General features: G+C 49.7%; 1 protein-coding gene across 4 annotated transcripts in view; it reads left to right on the top strand.

The window, feature by feature from the left end:
• Window positions 1-17589, top strand: part of GRM7 (glutamate metabotropic receptor 7) — a 247074-nt gene that overhangs the window by 223543 nt on the left and 5942 nt on the right. For 2 of the 4 annotated variants that reach the window (XM_071550186.1, XM_071550183.1), the window contains 2 exons: window positions 601-847; window positions 5835-5927. The exons of 1 other annotated variant lie outside the window; for it this stretch is intronic. In XM_071550186.1, the coding sequence (XP_071406287.1) occupies window positions 601-847; window positions 5835-5905 (318 nt within the window). In that variant the 3' untranslated portion in view covers window positions 5906-5927. The remainder of the gene's footprint in view (window positions 1-600; window positions 848-5834; window positions 5928-17589) is intronic. One more of the 4 variants, XM_071550184.1, reaches the window with a different exon arrangement.

Here is a 17589-nt window from a genome sequence, read left to right as displayed (position 1 = left end):
AGTACATTTTTGAACCCCTGTGGTTTCTTTGAAAACTCATCTCATGGCAGTACCTGCTCTCTGATTTGAAAATATACTATTTTTTCCTAATAATGAGCATAGCTGAATGTCATGAGCACAGAAACCATTGTGTTCTCCCTGCAAAGTTATTGCAATGAATTGTAGAGAAAGTACACAGAAACTGAGAAAATCCCACCTTCCTCAACTGTTTTAGAGGCAGGAAAGCTTTAACTAACCTGTTATTACAGTTCCCCTTCTCTAACTCACAGTTGACCTGTTTTAATTTATGTCAGAATTATTTCAATCCAAGTCTGATCTTCATTCTTTAATTAAACAGACCGAAGCTGTACCGTAACATACGGTGGGAATTGTGTGGATAAGGACAATGGAAGTGTCCAGGATTGAGCCTCAAAAGGCTGTGGATGGCTCAGGCAGGTGGTTTGTGCTGCACCTCACGGTGTTTGCAGTCCAAAGCTCTCAGCTCACACCTCTTGCAAACTCACTGAAACTGCTCTGAGATGGTTCTCTGATGTTTGAAATGCTACAGCCTCTTGCCAGTCACGTAATGTGTAATAGTCTCTCATGTGTTGTGTCCCCCAGCTCTACATACAAACCACCACACTCACCATTTCCATGAACCTAAGTGCTTCGGTGGCGCTGGGGATGCTGTACATGCCCAAGGTGTACATCATCATCTTCCACCCCGAGCTCAACGTGCAGAAGCGGAAGCGCAGCTTCAAGGCCGTGGTGACGGCGGCCACCATGTCCTCGCGGCTCTCGCACAAGCCCAGCGACCGCCCCAACGGCGAGGCCAAGACCGAGCTGTGCGAGAACGTGGACCCCAACAGTGAGTATGGCACCTCTGGGGGCTGCATGGCGGGGGAGCCCTGGCAGGCACCGGGGGCAGGGCCTTCATACACCTGGTCTTCTCCATTACAGAGTTTGGGAGTCTCATCTTTCTTTTGATTCTTTATTTCCTCCCCAAATCTGTGAGTTGTGCCAGTTGGCAGCAGCGCTTCAGAACATGTTTGGTAGCTCCTACACCTCCTCCTTTCCCTCCTCTGTAAGATCAGCAGCATCCTTGGGTACCAAAGCCCTCAGCCTGTGTCCAACCCACCCTGGCAGGGACAGGTTCCAGGATGGATGGAGGGACAAGGACCAAACTCACTGATAGCTCTGCTAACCTCAGATACCATTTGGTTTCTTCCAAAGTTCCTTTGCCAAAATCTCACAATCCTGAAGATTCCTGTTTAGGGATTTTATCTGTCCCTAATGCAAATCTTGCCAGCGATTTAAAAGGAAAATAGATGGCAAAGACGCTTCCAGTTTCCCTGATGTGCCTCGCAGGGAACTCTCAGCACAGAATTACAGACTGAGGCCATCACATTTGATTTGCATTTGAATCTGGAAGGGGCTGAGGAAGGAGACAGCTCTGCAGCACATTGGCAAGGTTTGGGCACGGCTGCAGATTTGTGCAGAGCAGATCTGGATGTGCAGAGCTGCCCTTTCCCTGCCCGTGACCCGCTGGCTCGGGCAGCCCCTGCCACTCCTCGCCTGGGGCTGCTGCTGGAGGAGCTGCCTGGGAGCTGGCAGAGCAGGGAACAGGCACCAAGGCACTGATACAGCACTTTTCCTCCCCTTGTTCACCCCGGGAGGAGTTTCCTCTGATGCCTCATCATGAAGGTATCCAGAATATATTCTGGGGAAACTAAACGTGCCTTTGGAAGCTGAACTCTCTGAACTGGGCTCTGACAGGAGTCAGGGAGGAAAACGATGCTCGTAAATTAAGGAGCCCATTAAGGCTCTTCCAGCTCTCAGTGCAGGAGGAAATCAATGGAATTCCTGCACTGGTGTTACCCAGGGACGGGCAGAGTCCCCTGGCAAGGCAAATTTCAGGAAGGGAAGGAAGCAAAAGAGAATTGCAAGTCAGCTGGGGCAGGGCAGGGCAGGGGAATGTGTGTTGCTGCTGCACTTCACTAATTGCTGATTTGGTCAAATGAGTTGGAATTACTTTCTCCCCCAGAAAACTCAAAATATAAAAATTTCCTCTCAAAACTTGAAGCACAAGAAAACTCCCCAAGTTGTGATGCTGCAGTTCAGTGCAGAGGGAGAGGCAGAGCCCTGTGGGAGCCCCAGCCCAGGGATATCCCACCCCAGGTGTCCCCTCCCCAGCCCAGGGATGTCCCACCCCAGGTGTCCCCTCCCCATCCCACTCTCCTGTGCTGCATCTTATTGCTGGTTTCACAGTCTGGGACTATTTCCCCCTCCCACCAAAGGACAGCCAGATTTTTCCCTGAGAAGGAATGATGTTTATTGGAAAGAAATACTGCCCACTTAACCCCCTGCTTCTGCTAAACCACATTTTTCCTCTAGGGCCATAGACTGGGATATGTTTTTAAGAGGTAGAAGAAGGGGCAGAGGCCCTGCCTTGCCCAGATATGCCTCTTCTGCCCTGAGCCTTCACTGTGTGGGACTTTAAAGCACATAAATTCATTCATTCATTAACATCTCCAGCCAGGAAATGTGCAATATATTAATTCCTATGGTTTTCCCAGCTAGGGGGATTTTGCATTTTCTTATGGTTTGGAAAATATATTTTCTTTTACACTTTTTAATTGTTTCTCTAGAGCTCCACCCGTTCATTTTATCAGCTGCACCTGCCTCTCCCAGTTCACTCCCTGGGTTTGTGTGTTCATTAAAACTATTATTAGAAAATCAAATTAAACAACTACTGTACTTGAAGTATTTGGGCACATTAGTCCCAGTGTACCCACTGCAGTCACTGGGAGTTTCCTGTAGTGCTCAGTGGGTTGTTGATCAACCCCCCTGATCAGGCACCATTCATGAATGTCTGGAAAAGTAACTCATTGAACACCTGAACTGAGTTTCTTTTTTGAAATATGAATATTTTGTTTTAAAAAAATGTTTAAAGTTCTATTTTTAGGTGGGAAAATTGAAAATTGTATAAATGAGTAAAAAAAAAGGCACTGTCACCCAAGCAAAACTCCCCAACAGCCCTTGAGTGTGGTGACCAGACATAAAAATGGCTTTGATGTCTTCATAGCACTTTAACTTCAAAAAAATATTCTATACAGTGAAGAGGGAAATTTTCAGAGTTTGACCAATTGGAAAATAGGAAAATTGCCCCAGATACATCAATGGAAGGAGCATTTATTTGATTTTTTTTTAATCTCAAGTGTCTTCTTTCAAAACAAAACAAAGAATGTCTTTCCAGTATTTCTTTGTCCAATTGGCTTTGCTGCCCAGGGATGGCCCATGATGGGAAGTGGCTCCTGGTCCCTCCTGGCTTGGACCTGCCCTAGGAGAAGCTCCAGGGGGGAAGTTCTGGTTCTTGGTTCCCTGCCAGGCTCCTCTGGAACTCATGAGGGCAGGAGGAAGGTACACTAATTGGAGGGGATTAAAGGATGAGTTGGAGACTCATCAACGCTGCGCAGAGTGGACTCGGGTGCTGACCTGGCTCTGCTGCCAGGGCTGTTGTCAGAAGTGTCAAAGTACAGTTGGGTTTCCAGTTTGATTTTCTATTCTGTTTCCTGGTGCTGCTGCTGTTGCTTGCTCAGGTGCTGGAGGCTGGAGCTGCTGTTTCTATTGGAGAGCCCCAAATCTTGAACATCTCCTAAGAACCAACAGCACGGAGCCACCAGCACGGGGTTCATGTACCTCCAGACCTTGGGCACTTTGGTGACTGAGCCCAGATTTATGGCTTGTCCTACTCACATGCCAGAGTCAAACCAAAAGCAGATATGGATGGTTTTATAGAAATAGAGCCTTGATATAATCTCCATGATGTAGCAGACACATAAAAGCACAGAGAAGCTGTGGCTGCCCATCCCTGGAAGTGTCCAAGGCCAGGCTGGATTCCCTTGGAGCAACCTGGGCTGCTGGAAGGTGTCCCTGCCCATGGCAGGGGTGTGAAACTGGATGATCTTGAAGGTCCTTCCAACCCAAAGCATTCTGTGACTCTGTGATAATGAACTGAGGGTGTGCATGGAAAGCTGGAAGGCCTATGAATTTCCTGGGAGGCTTCCCAGGAGCAGGTGGGCTGAGCACCTTGTGCAACCTCTGCACACAACTCTGGGGGCACCTTCAGGAATTCAGGCTCAGCAAACAACATCCAGAGCACGTGGGAGAGCTGGGCTCACACACTGGGGCTCCAGTGTGAGTGTAAGAGAGACCCTGACTAATGTGGGAGGGGAATCACTTGGAATGCAGAGACCTGTGCCCCACTTACTGGGCAATAGGGACTCCTGTGTTACAGGTTTCCTCAGGATCTGGGGGCAATCAGAAGTTTCACAAGCAGAGCTCCTCAGCCATGCTGTGGGAGGGCTTTCCTGCTCAATGTGATATATTAAGGCCAAGCTTTTCAGTCTCCTTAGGAAAACTCTCTTAATCCTTCCTGTTTGCCATCTGGCATGTTGGTGCTTTCACTCCTTCCACAGCTTTTCCCTTCTAAGGCATGTTTGCTGTGGCTTTGGGTGAGCACAATTTGGTGCACAGCAGCTTTGTCCATGTAAAGAGTTCATTCTGCTCTTGTGTGTCTTTGGATTTCACCCTGTTTGAGAAGACACTTCTCAGGTGTGAGGTGGGGCAGACAGAGGGGCTCTGCTGGGCTTTCTGCTCGTGCTTCTGCTGCAGGAGCAGTGTCAGAAAGTGAGAGAAACATCTGAGCCTCCAGCCCACACTTAGCTTATATTGAGATTTACATGTAATTCCTCCTTTTCCCAAGCAGCTGGTTTTCATTCACAGCTTCACCCACCAGAGTGACAGGGAAATCAGTACCAGAGTCCCTGGCAATGAGGAGGTTGTGCCTCTCGTGGGCAGGACCAGCAGTGTCTGCTCTCACAGAACCACAGAATGGGTTGGGTTGGAGGGACCTCAAAGCCCACCCAGTGCCACCCCTGCCATGGGCAGGGACACCTCCCACCAGCCCAGGCTGCTCCAAGCCCTGTCCAACCTGGCCTGGGACACTCCCAGGGCTGGGGCAGCCAGAGCTTCTCTGGGCACCTGTGCCAGGGCCTGCCCACCCTCCCAGGACAGAATTCTAAGCTACATTTCCCCTCTTTGAGCATTAAGTAGAACTTACTTGAGTCTGTGGTGGGGAAGTGCAGCCACTGCCCCTTGTCCCCAGACAAGCAGGCTCTGTTTGCATGTTCTGTGTCACTGTTTGCATGTTCTGTGTCACAGTGACCCCTTCCCAGGTGCTGTCAGCCCCTCTCCATCCCAACAGCAGGGAGGGCACTTTGTGTCTGTCCTCCCTTTTCTCCATCCTCCAGAGTGCTCACTGATTTTGTGGGTTCCATCGTTGATCTGTGGGTGGTGTCTGTGGACCACGAGCATCTCCTGTCTTGGACAGGCACTGCAAGTGCCCCCGTGCTGTGTCTGTGTGTTCATCTCCTTTATCCTGAACATCACTGATGTCACTTTGCCTCTTCCATCCCTCTGAGGAAAACACTAACGTGGTTGTTGCTGCTGCTGAGGAACCTGGGAGTGGCTGCATTGGTGAGGAGGGACTGGGGGCCTGAAACTAAAGCCAAAATGTCCCAGAGTTGGTTCAGGGCAGAGAAAGATAAATAATCAGCCAGCCCTGGTGTTGTGTGAAGCAGCTGCTCCCACGTTCAGAGGTACCTGAACTCTGTGACTGGTCCATTTGTTGCTACCCCAGAGCTCATTTGCTGTGCTGGTGCCTCAGCTTTGCACTGCTCTAAGCTGAGCCCCGAGGCAGGATTAGTGTCACCCCGGGCTCAGGGCAGGGCAGATGGGAGGAGTTCACTGTGCTCAGAGCGATCCTACATACCAATGTATTTACTTTCCCTTAGACTCCATACCACCAGTAAGAAAGAGTGTTCAAAAATCTGTTACTTGGTACACTCTTCCACCTACTGTATAGCTTTTGCCTGCTTTCCAAAAAGGTAAGGAAAACTGAGCTTCTTATTATTTTATTCTCAAATGATGATGGTGATGATGATGATTATGATTCTTCCTATTATATACATAATTATGTAAAGAATGTTCATTAGAGCAGCTATTTTAAAACAAGTATTTAACTTAAAAATTGTTCACAAATCCATTACCAAAACTGCCACGGGAAGGTTTTCCTGGAAAAGGGAGACCCATGGCAATGCCAGCACTGGGATCCTTGAGCAGCAGCACCTGGGGGGCTCCCCCTTCCCACCACTGCAGGTGGATCCCAGTAAAGCCCTTGAAGATGGAGATATTCTATAACCACTTAAAAAAGGAACAAACAAATGATGGAAAGTTAATTCTGGCCACTAAAGTGTTTTCTGAGTCACTTCCAGCATCTCTACCCACAGAGTTGCTTGGCAGCACAAAAATAACATTTGCCAACATGTGAGCTGAGCAACCCTCTTTACTCTAAAATTATAAATGGCTCAAAAAAAGTTTGCAAAAGGTTCTTTTCCCCGTGGCAGAGCCCAGTGGCCACTCCCTCCTGTGGAACCACGAGTGAACAATTTTTGAGGGCCGGCTTTTCCCGGGGGTTGTGGCTGCCCCTGTGGTGATGTGTGAGCTCACTTGGTGTTTGTGACTGTGTCAACCAGGAATTCTGTTTCTTTTAAGGCAATCAGAGGTACAAGAAAGCCTTTGATATTGGGGAGAAATTGCTAACAAGCATTAATAGATGTTTGTCACAATTCTGTGTATGCTCAGAGGGCTTTGCCCACTCCTCTGGGTTTAACCCGGGTATGGAAGGGGCTGACCTGGTTACTGTGGTGAGGGCTTGAAGAAATCACCATATTCGGCCCTCACCGAATGTTTCACTGGTCCCTCATAGGTGAGAACTTATCTCAGCAAAGGTAGGAATGTTGCTTGAATTGAGTCTCTGAGTCACAGGAAAAAAAACCTCCTAATATCTCTGGTGGTGTAAATTGCCCCAGCTCCAGTTTCAGTTCAGTCCTTGTGGAGTGTTCAAATTGGTTTTATTGTATTTGAATCAGGGCCATTATGTTGACTCCCAGCTCAGGCAGAAAGGCTGATTTAAGGTGTGAAGCTCTTCATGAACATCAGGATGACCTGGAGCATCCCAGTGCCAGAGTCAGGAAGGGTGATGATGGCTGGTCTGGAGGGAAATGGAACAAAGCAGTCGAGGAGGAGAAGGGGCCACTCAAAGTATTATTGCAAATGAAATGGGAAAGTAGAAAGGGCAGCAGTGTGAAGGTGAAATTGCTGAAGGGAGGGGATGGGAAGGAAAGAGAGAGAGAAGATGCCTTAAATCTCTGGAGAAATCACTTTTTTAAATAAAACTAAAAAAAGAAAAGCACAAGCATTTGAAATTAAAATAATTAGGAACTCACACAGATTTCTAAAACTATGTAATAGTGGAAATAATATAAGTCATTGCTGTCTGCAAAGGCACACAAATAATGTTGTCATCCAAGTCCTATAAAAAGCAATTGGCTGTTCAGAATCTTTAAGGAGATTTTAAAGTTTGGTTCATAAAAGCTACAAAACTGCTACAGTCAGGGATGGTTTGGGCTTGCACTGGCCCTGCCAGAGCTCCTCAGCACTGGGCTCTGTTCTCCATCCCTCCCAAAGCCTTCCTGCTCATCCCACCTCCATCCCTTCCAAAGCATTCCTGCTCATCCCATCTCTATCCCTCCCAAAGCCTTCCTGCTCATCCCACCTCCATCCCTCCCCAAGCCTTCCTGCCCATCCCATCTCTATCCCTCCCAAAGCATTCCTGCCCATCCCATCTCCATCCCTCCCCAAGCATTCCTGCTCATCCCATCTCCATCCCTCCTCAAGCATTCCTGTTCATCCCATCTCCATCCCTCCCCAAGCCTTCCTGCTCATCCCACCTCCATCCCTCCCAAAGCCTTCCTGCCCATCCCATCTCTATCCCTCCCAAAGCATTCCTGCCCATCCCATCTCCATCCCTCCCCAAGCATTCCTGCCCATCCCATCTCCATCCCTCCCCAAGCATTCCTGCTCATCTCATCTCCATCCTCTCCGAAACCTTCCTGCTCATCCCATCTCTATCCCTCCCAAAGCATTCCTGCTCATCCCATCTCCATCCCTCCCCAAGCATTCCTGCTCATCCCATCTCCATCCCTCCTCAAGCATTCCTGCCCATCCCATCTCCATCCCTCCCCAAAGCATTCCTGCTCATCCCATCTCCATCCCTCCCCAAGCATTCCTGCTCATCCCATCTCCATCCTCCCCGAAACCTTCCTGCTCATCCCATCTCCATCCCTCCTCAAGCATTCTTGTTCATCCCATCTCCATCCCTCCCCAAGCATTCCTGCTCATCCCATCTCCATCCCTCCTCAAAGGATTCCTGCTCATCCCATCTCCATCCCTCCCCAAGCATTCCTGCTCATCCCATCTCCATCCCTCCCCAAGCATTCCTGCTCATCCCATCTCCATCCCTCCCCAAAACCCTCCTGCTCCAGCTGGGCTGGTGGCTGGAGCTCTGTTTGCTGCTTTGATTTGTTCTTCCAGGAATACAAAACAAAAACCAGCAGGAAACAATTCACTGTATCAGAAACAAAGCAGGGATAGCAGGAAAACATCAACTCGGTTGTAAATTGACACCTGCTTTGGTGGCAACTTCTTTGTGGTAGGTACGAGCACAGAGCTGAGCCCCTACACAACTGTGTCCATTGCTGCTTGCAATGCACAGAGAGGTGTGTTTGTAATGCCTTAAATTGCTTCCTAGGAGTGACAACCAGGACTCCTCTGCTGTTGAGACTGATGAAAATACAAGGCTTGAAAAACTCTGTGTGGTAACTGGGTCAGGGAAAATAATGGTCCATCAGTGAACAGGGTAGAGAAAGTCAGTGCCTCTGTAGAGCTCTAGAGCCACAGCTGGGACTGCAGAAAGGTCTGCAGCACTTTCCTCCTGATCTGGGCCAGGAGGGAAAGACAGTCCAGTGACTGAAGTACTTGTGATATCTGAAAGACCTGGACCTGTCCCTTGGGCATCAGAGCCTCTCCGTGCAGGGCTCCCCCAGGTCTGCTCTCCCCTCCTTCCCAGACTTCCAGGCCACACTGACATTCCCACCTGGGCTTATGTTGGCAGAGGTCAATAGAGGTACCTACAAGTCCCGAGGGTTTTCCATGCCTGTCCTCCCATGCACAGTCCTGGGAGCCCAGAGCTCCCCCCAGCATCGAGCAGTGGGATCCCTGGGATGGCAGCTCTTTGAAGGCTTTGGGGCTGAGTTGAGTGCTGCTCTGTAGCTCATCATGCCTTTGGGGGTGCAGGGGAGAATAATTATTTGCTGAATTTGGAGCGTCATTTTTGTTTTAAATCTGGCCCTTTTCATCCTGAGAAAGTGCTCCATGTTTAACCTCACTTGAGGGATTTTCTGTTCAGTGGAGGCTGCTAAGAAATGAGAATTTGCAGTCAAAATTGACTTTGACAGCTCTTCAGTGCATCTATTTTGATTCTGGAATAGCTGACTGGAAAACTAAACATCATAAATTTCTCCTAACAGTGATATGCTTATTTAGAAGGGTTGCCCAGAGACACATCCTGGCCTTGGACACTTACAGAGGTGGGGCAGACTCTAAAGCCCACCCAGTGCCACCCCTGCCATGGCAGGGACACCTCCCACCAGCCCAGGCTGCTCCAAGCCCTGTCCAGCCTGGCCTGGGACACTCCCAGGGCTGGGGCAGCCACAGCTTCTCTGGGCATCTGTGCCAGGGCCTGCCCACCCTCCCAGCCAGGAATTCCTTCCCAGTATCCCACCCATCCCTGCCCTCTGGCAGTGGGAAGCCATTCCCTGTGTCCTGTCCCTCCATCCCTTGTCCCCAGTCCCTCTCCAGCTCTCCTGGAGCCCCTTCAGGCCCTGCCAGGGGCTCTCAGGTATCCCTGGAGCCTTCCCTTCTCCAGGTGACCCCCCAGCTCTCCCAGGCTGGCTCCAGAGCAGAGGGATCCAGCCCTTGGACAGAACATTGCCTCCTGTCTGAACATTGGGGGATCATGTTACTTTCTTTTTTACATCTAAAAATAACTCCTTTGGCTGGTGCACTTTCATACATTCACATAATTGCACATTCCCATATTAATTATTTGCAGACTGTCTCACACCTTTCATGACTTACATGACACAAGACTTGTAAATATGCAGGGAAGTGTCAGACTGTTTCTTTTTTAAAAATTAAAATTCTTGGGGCACTTAAAGTATCACCTTCGAGTTTGAAGTGTGAATAAAACACATTATTCATGGCTAGAAGTGCTTTGGATATTAAAAGCTGGGTAGTAGATAGATGTCTGTGAGGCACAAATGAGTATTAATTAGTGTATAAGTATTCATCTTGCATTCCATTTTTTCTGTTTGTCTTATGTGATCCTTCTTTCCTGGGAAATTTGGAGGAAGAGTGAGCAGATCTGGTTCTACCTCATGGACCAGTTCCCCTCTTGCTTTTTAATTTGATGAACTCTTTGTAGCTCTGAGTTCTCCCATTGATTAATTTCTCAGCCCTTACATCCTCTCAGGGAGCCTTTTTCAAATTTATAAATTGTAATAGCGGGGAAAAGACAAGACTTTTGTCTCTCTTGTCTTCCATCTCTTTGTAATGACTCCCTCTGTCCCAGGCAGGGCAAATGTCACCCTGCCAGGCTCCCCGTGCTGCTCTCACAGTCACTGCTGAGCTCTCTCTGCTCTCACACAGAGGATCTTTGGCCTTGGTTGGGGTTGGGGCAGGAAGCAGCAGCAAATCCAAGCAGTGGCACATCAGAAACTGGATTTTCTTGTGTTTCTCCCTTCCAGGCACTTCTTTCCCACTCAGCCTCTCTGCAGAACAGTGCAGGGTGTTGTTTCTCTTCCTTGGCTCCCGGGCAGGAAATGTGGGCAATTCCCGGGGGTGGGTGGGGGCATTAGAGGAGAGCACCCTTTGGGTCGGGACCAGAGGAGTCTGGACTTTGAGGTGAGACTGTTTGTTTTGAGCTGGGTCTGACAGCAAGGAACAAAGGCAGGAGGTTGTTTTGTAGCCACAGAGGAGGGAAAAAGGAAGGGTGTGAGGCTAATTACATGTAAATGCTAATGAACACCATGGAGACACATAATAGGGAAGGAAGGTGGTCTGTTCCCAGGATCTGGGGTTTCACTGAGTTCCTCCTCTGGATCTTGCACTGCATCCAGTGAGATGTGTGTTCTTGCTGTTCAGTGGGCAAGGAAATAAAAAGATGCAGTTGCCATAGTTACAGCATTTGTCACGATGCTTATCATGTCCCTGGGATAAAAACCCTGCATTAAATCTGGGCTTTTATTAATATCAGCTGTTAAACATTTCCAGGGTATTTGAAATCAAGACTTTCTGGTAAAAAATTAAATGTTGATTGCAGCAAAATTGGGCTGTTAAACAGTGCAGCTTGAAGTGTAATTTTGTTAGACACTGTGTGGCAGAATCATACACCAGGAATACATTTTCCAGGGAATTTAGTCTCGTTGCACCTCATGAACATTCTTGATTTGCCTGTTAGGATGTTTGTTACTTGCAACTCTGCCAAGGAGCTGGAGAAGGCCAGCTGGCAGGAAGGGAGGGGAGCTCCTGGGTGGGAGGAAGAATTACTTGTCTGATTACTGTATAACCAGGGGAAGGCTGGAGAAGTGGGACTGTTTGCCTGGAACAGAGAAGGTTTCAGGGAGACCTAATTGTGACCTTCCAGTGCCTGAAGGAGGCACAGGAAGGATGGAGAGAGACTGTTCCAAAGGGTGTGGAGTGACAGGACCAGGGGAATGGCTTCCACTGCCAGAGGGCAGGAAAAGGTGGGATATTGGGAAGGAATTCTTCCTGTGAGGGTGGGCAGGCCCTGGCACAGGTGCCCAGAGAAGCTGTGGCTGCCCCAGCCCTGGGAGTGTCCCAGGCCAGGTTGGACAGGGCTTGGAGCAGCCTGGGCTGGTGGGAGGTGTCCCTGCCCATGGCTGGGGTGGGATGGAATGGGCATAAAGATCATTCTGAGCCAAAACATTTTGTGATTCTGTGATTTTCTTGGATATCTGCCTTGGCCAAAACACAGGGATTGGCGTGGAGAAGAGCTGGGATGTTGCTGGAATAGGGACTGGCCCCCAAAAGGTGCTGTTTGGGAGTGGATTTGGGTGAGGGGAGTTGTGTTGGTCCTCAGTAGCTGGAGAGAAGGAGCAACACATCCCAGGCTGGCAGGAGAAATAAAGGCTGGAGAGATGTCCTGCAGAGTGTCACAGCCATGCAGGGCTGGGAGGGCAGAGCCCCTGCAGAGGCCCCAGCTGTGCCCTGGGGCTGGGGACAAGGCAGAGGGGGCACTGGGACACAGGCAGCAGCACAAGCAGGGGCAGAGGGGAATTGTTGCCTCCCAGCTCAGACCCCAGAGCTCCTCTGGGGTGTTTTAGTCCATCACTCAGGTCAGGATTTTAATTATGTTTCATGCAAACTGTTTTCCCACGTGGCTCTAACAGCTCTCCCAGAGCCAGGCTTTCCAGGTAAGATAACCAAAGTGCTGTTAATTACATGGTTTAAGCAGGTGAAAATAATTTGCTTGTATTTGTTATCTTTCTGGTCCACAGCATCCAAAGAGAAACTTTATAAAGGTAGTTTGAATTAGTAGGTTTTCTGTACCATCAGTTCCAATTAAGGAATATGAGTTGGTTTTGTTTCTTCCCTGCCACAATCTCACATAGATTTGGAAACCCTTTTGCAGCTCCATGTGAGGCTGGTGCAGATGGTGTTGGGGTGGGGTTGGGGTGAGGGTTGTGCCAGGACTTGTCCTCTGGGCACCTCTCCATCCTCACGTTCTGCTCTGCAGAGGGGGATTCCTGTCCCCCATGGCCTCACCACATCCCACTTTGAGAGCACAGACACAGCTCCTCCTGAAGCCTCTCTGCAGTGAGAGGCCTTCCTGCTGCTCATCCTCTGATCCCACTCTGGCTGATACTTTCAAGCTTCACCTGACACAGGTTTTTATCTGCAAGCAGACAAGGAGATTGGGGGAAGATGCAGCCAAACATGCTTGAGATTGATGTTCTTCAGCAGTACCCCCTTTGTTGATGTTTGCTTGTCTTTGGAAGGGTACAGCCAATCCTTCACTGTTACAATCTTAGTTCCTGACTCAAAATCTCAACTCGTAGTTCTCTGTCTGGCACACCCCTGATGATTTTCCAGGCTATAAACAGTCTGGCTCTGCTCTGTGAACCAGTCACATGCTGTTCTAAAGGATCAGGGGGGAAGGTTCACAGGAATGACTCTGGACTGCTCTCTGAAGATGCCCACCCTGATCACCCCTGCAAGGCCCAGGGCTGGCAGGTTGAGCTGATCCCTCAGCCCAGCCCAGGGGGGCCAGGAGTGGTGTTTGTCACCACAGGCTCTGGGATCCTCTCTTCAGCTTAACAGAAGGAGTTTATTGAGGCTGACAGAGGTACTGGCGTGAGCAGCTCCGAGGCAGAGAGAAATGATGTGCTTTGTTTGTGTGCAGAGAATGTCCCTGGCCTTGGGAAATCCATTAGAAATGGCAAGTGCCACCTCTCAGATCCCAGGGTTTGGAGGTAATACAGGTGCTCATCTTTGAAACATCTTTCAGAGGAGCAGATTTCCTTTGCCACTGAGATTTGCCCTCCCCACGGTCATGGCTCCTGCCAAAGGCCACTGCATTTCAGTAACATTCCTCAGGGATGTGTTTTGCCTGGAAAAGGCACCTGCCCCTTGGATCCCAGCACTGGGGGGGGTTGGCAGGGTGAGGGGCTGTGGGGCACGTGGATGATTCCAGCAGAGTCCTGGAGGACCAGGGAACCTGAAGCACTCCCTGTGTCCAAGGGGGAAATGCTGTAGAAGTGTTGGAAGGAATCCATAACTTTCCACATTATTTCATACTGTACTGTAAACCTTTAGGGAGAGCAGTGCTGGTTGTGCTGAACTGGGAGGTGCTTTGCCCTTGCCTGGAGCAGGAATGGGATTTCAATGGATTGCACTTCCACTCCTGTCTGGAGAGCTGGGGTTTTACTGGGAGTTCAACACTGCACTGTCCTAAAAACATGTTTTGTGCTACATTCTAGAGGATTTTTCTTTTCTTTGCAGACAGCTTAAGTTTGCTGGCCACAGAGCAGAGTTAGGGCAGTGTAATGGTTCTCTTATGCCCTTAGGACACAGTTCCCAGCACACACAGTGTTTGTTCCCCCTGTGCCAGAGCCCCAGGGCTCTGAGTTCTGAGCACGAGGTTGAGTCCATTACTTGTCTGGTACATGAGAAGAAAATGTGCCCAACTTCCAAATCATCCATTCCTTCTTCTTTGCTCTTTCCAAAGAGATGCCACGTGCACAGGAACTGTGCAGGATGAGCTTTGCTTCACTCTGTGGGTTTAGGGTGATGGGTTGATAAGCTGCCCATCCTTTCTGGGCTCCACTGGGAAAGTCTCTTTCACTGGAATGAGTAGGTGTCTTTCTACTCAAAATGAGGTCAGAATTGTCTGCCTTTGTACTGCAGTGCAAGCACGTGTTTAATAGGATTGCTTTCCCTACATTGTCTGTGTTTAGAGTTCCTCCATCCCTGTGGATCTAAAAGCTCACCAGCAGATTGGGCTCAATCCAACACGTTTGCAAGATGCCAAAGCAAACACTTACAGTATGAACTCAAACCTCCCACGCTGTCTTAGGCCATCAGAGGGTCACGTTGTTGTCACTTTGACCTGAACTGATTCTATCATTATGCCATTCTCTCTCCCAAGAGCTGCCTTTATTATTCTTTCTGTTGGATACATTCCCTGTTCTCACAGAAAGTGCATTGTAACAGAAGTGGTAAGTTAAAAACACACACCCCGAGAGCTGCTACTACTTGAAAGCTTTATAAGCTAAAACAGACTTTTGAAAGAAAAACCTACTTCAAACCCCCATGAGCCCTGGGGAACTGGCAAGGTCAGACTCTTCCTTCCTATAAATCCTTCTGGGATCTTCAAAGGAATCCTCATTAGAAGAACCAGGATACTGAATGTTTGTAATTGTTGCACTGGCCCCAGCGCTGCTCTGCACGAGCCTTTGACAGTCCCCTCCATTCAGGGCTCACTTGAGCAGTGTGGCACTCACTTGAGGAGTGTGGCACTCACTTGAGGAGTGTGGCACTCACTTGAGGTGCTGTGGCACTCACTTGAGGAGTGTGGCACTCACTTGAGCAGTGTGGCACTCACTTGAGGTGCTGTGGCACTCACTTGAGGAGTGTGGCACTCACTTGAGCAGTGTGGCACTCACTTGAGGTGCTGTGGCACTCACTTGAGGAGTGTGGCACTCACTTGAGCAGTGTGGCACTCACTTGAGGAGTGTGGCACTCACTTGAGGTGCTGTGGCACTCACTTGAGGAGTGTGGCACTCACCTGAGGTGCTGTGGCACTCCCTGGAGCAGTGTGGCATTCCCTGGAGCAGTGTGGCACTCCCTGGGGCAGTGTGGCACTCTCTGGAGCAGTGTGGCACTCTCTGGAGCAGTGGCACTCCCTGGAGGAGCTGTGGCACTCTCTGGAGCAGTGGCACTCCCTGGAGCTGTGTGGCACTCCCTGGGGCAGTGTGGCACTCCCTGGAGCAGTGTAGCACTCCCTGGGGCAGTGGCACTCCCTGGAGCAGTGGCACTCCCTGGGGCAGTGTGGCACTCCCTGGAGCTGTGTGGCACTCCCTGGAGGAGCTGTGGCACTCCCTGGAGCAGTGGCACTCCCTGGAGTTGCTCTGCAGTCTGGGTGTGCTCAGGGCTGTGTCACAGGTGGGTAAAGAGCCATTTTGGAAAGGGATGATACTAAGGAAGCCCTAAAGGTAAAAGGTAGCCCTGGGTGGCATATGGGGCATTCAGAACTGGCAGCTGTGTGGTGGGATGGGATGTGATGGGCACGTGAGTGTTCTTGAGGCACAAATGCACCTGCAGCATCTGCCCAGCCCTGTCTGTGCCCTGCTGCTGGGCCTGCCCATGCCCAGCCTGGCACTGCTGTTCCTGCCTGTCCCCAGTCCCCAGCACTGACTGGCACTGCTCTCACAGAGTGACAGATCTGACAGCTGGGGATGGTGCAGTTTGTGAGAAGAGGAGGCTGTAAAGCAATTAGGGAGGAACACACTCTTACTAATGTTATATTTGTAATTTAATATATTTGCATTCTATTATTAAAACATGAGGTTCCTTTTGCTCATCTGCATAAGCACCACGTGGCTCAGGCTGTGAGGACCCTCAACACAGGGGGAAATAGGTTTGTACAACTGCAGGCACCTGGGGACCAGATGAGGTGCCAGCACACCATGGCAGCACAGCAGAGAGATGTCAAAATGTGATAGAACAATTCATTTACATTTAGATACCAAATTTTAAACTATTTTCTCCAAGCTTCATTCCATTTGTTGGGGTTTGGGCAAGCATGTAGAATCACTGAGGCCTGTTGCTTTCCTCTCGTTCTCATGAATTCCCCAATTTAAAGGCAGCAGAGCATGGGCACAGCTCAGTCTGTCTGGCAGAGATGGAGGAGGAGCCACGACACCCTTTCTGCTTTGAGATGGACTAGGAGTAGGATTTAACAATCAGCCTCCACTCTGCCTGGCACAAATGATACAGGTTGCTAAGCCAGAATTAAGGAAATGAAAGAGAGAAGGTAAGAATTACCTGCCACAGTGACTGCAGAGGGAATGAGAGCAGGAGTCCCAGGCTCAGAGCCATCATGATGTCCCTTCCTGCTCAGAGCTGGGAGTGCTGAGATGATGTTTCATACGTTTGATAGCCTGAGATGCCTGAGGGCTGCAATAAACTTCATTTCTTGCACTGTAAATCTTTTCTCTTTAAGCATGGAAGAGGTTACAAATGTGCATAAAATTGAAGTGCAAGTGATTAAATCTCACTCTGAGTCAGTATTGACAGCTCTGCCTTGCTCTGGGATGCTGGGGGAGCTCCTTTCTTTGTGGCCTGTGCTCAAGATAATGAAAACCAGTGAAGTGATGAAACTTATATATCCAAAGAGGATTTTTGCTCCTGAGTGTTTGTTTTTAATGTGTTGTTGGCCCAGAGCTGCAGCTATTTCCAATCCTGTTCCTCCCTCCTGGAAGGGGATGGGGGAGCTCTCACTGCCCCCCTGCTGAAAGGGAAGGGCATTGCCTTCATCATTGTGCTTTAAGGAAGGGCTGTTTGGCTTCCAGGGTGCCCTCACTGGGTGGTGTTGCTGCAGCCTGGAGGTGTCTGCACATGGGTGGGTATGGGGGAGGAGGGAGGGATCTGCTTATGGAGAGTGGGAAGGGGCACAGCATAACTCTGAGGGGACACCCCAGAGCTCAGGTGGGTGTCACTCTCCTGAACAGTCACACCCCAAAGTGATGCTGTGCTGAGGTGTCTGGGGTTTGTGGTGACCAAGGGGCCTCTTTTCAGCTGCTCCTGGAAGGCATTGCTGTGGCTCTCTTGGTTTTCCATAGTTCCTTTTGCCTTCAAATGCAGAGCGTGTGTGATGCCCATAAAGCAGCAGCAGCAGCAGCAGCAGCAGCAGCAGCAGCAGCAGCAGCAGCAGAGGGGGCCGGGCTGGCCAGCCCTGTGTGTGAGCAGTAACACAGTCTGACACCCCATCACTCTGCATTCCTGCATGCAGCTTCCTGACCTTTCTCAGGTGTGACAGCCCAGGTCATGTTGCACCAGAACAAG

The sequence above is a fragment of the Pithys albifrons genome, chromosome 3 (genome assembly GCF_047495875.1).
Source record: "Pithys albifrons albifrons isolate INPA30051 chromosome 3, PitAlb_v1, whole genome shotgun sequence".
In the NCBI taxonomy this organism is placed as follows: domain Eukaryota; kingdom Metazoa; phylum Chordata; class Aves; order Passeriformes; family Thamnophilidae; genus Pithys; species Pithys albifrons.
Note: the sequence above shows the minus strand (reverse complement) of the source record. Positions and strands in the feature narration are given on the sequence as shown.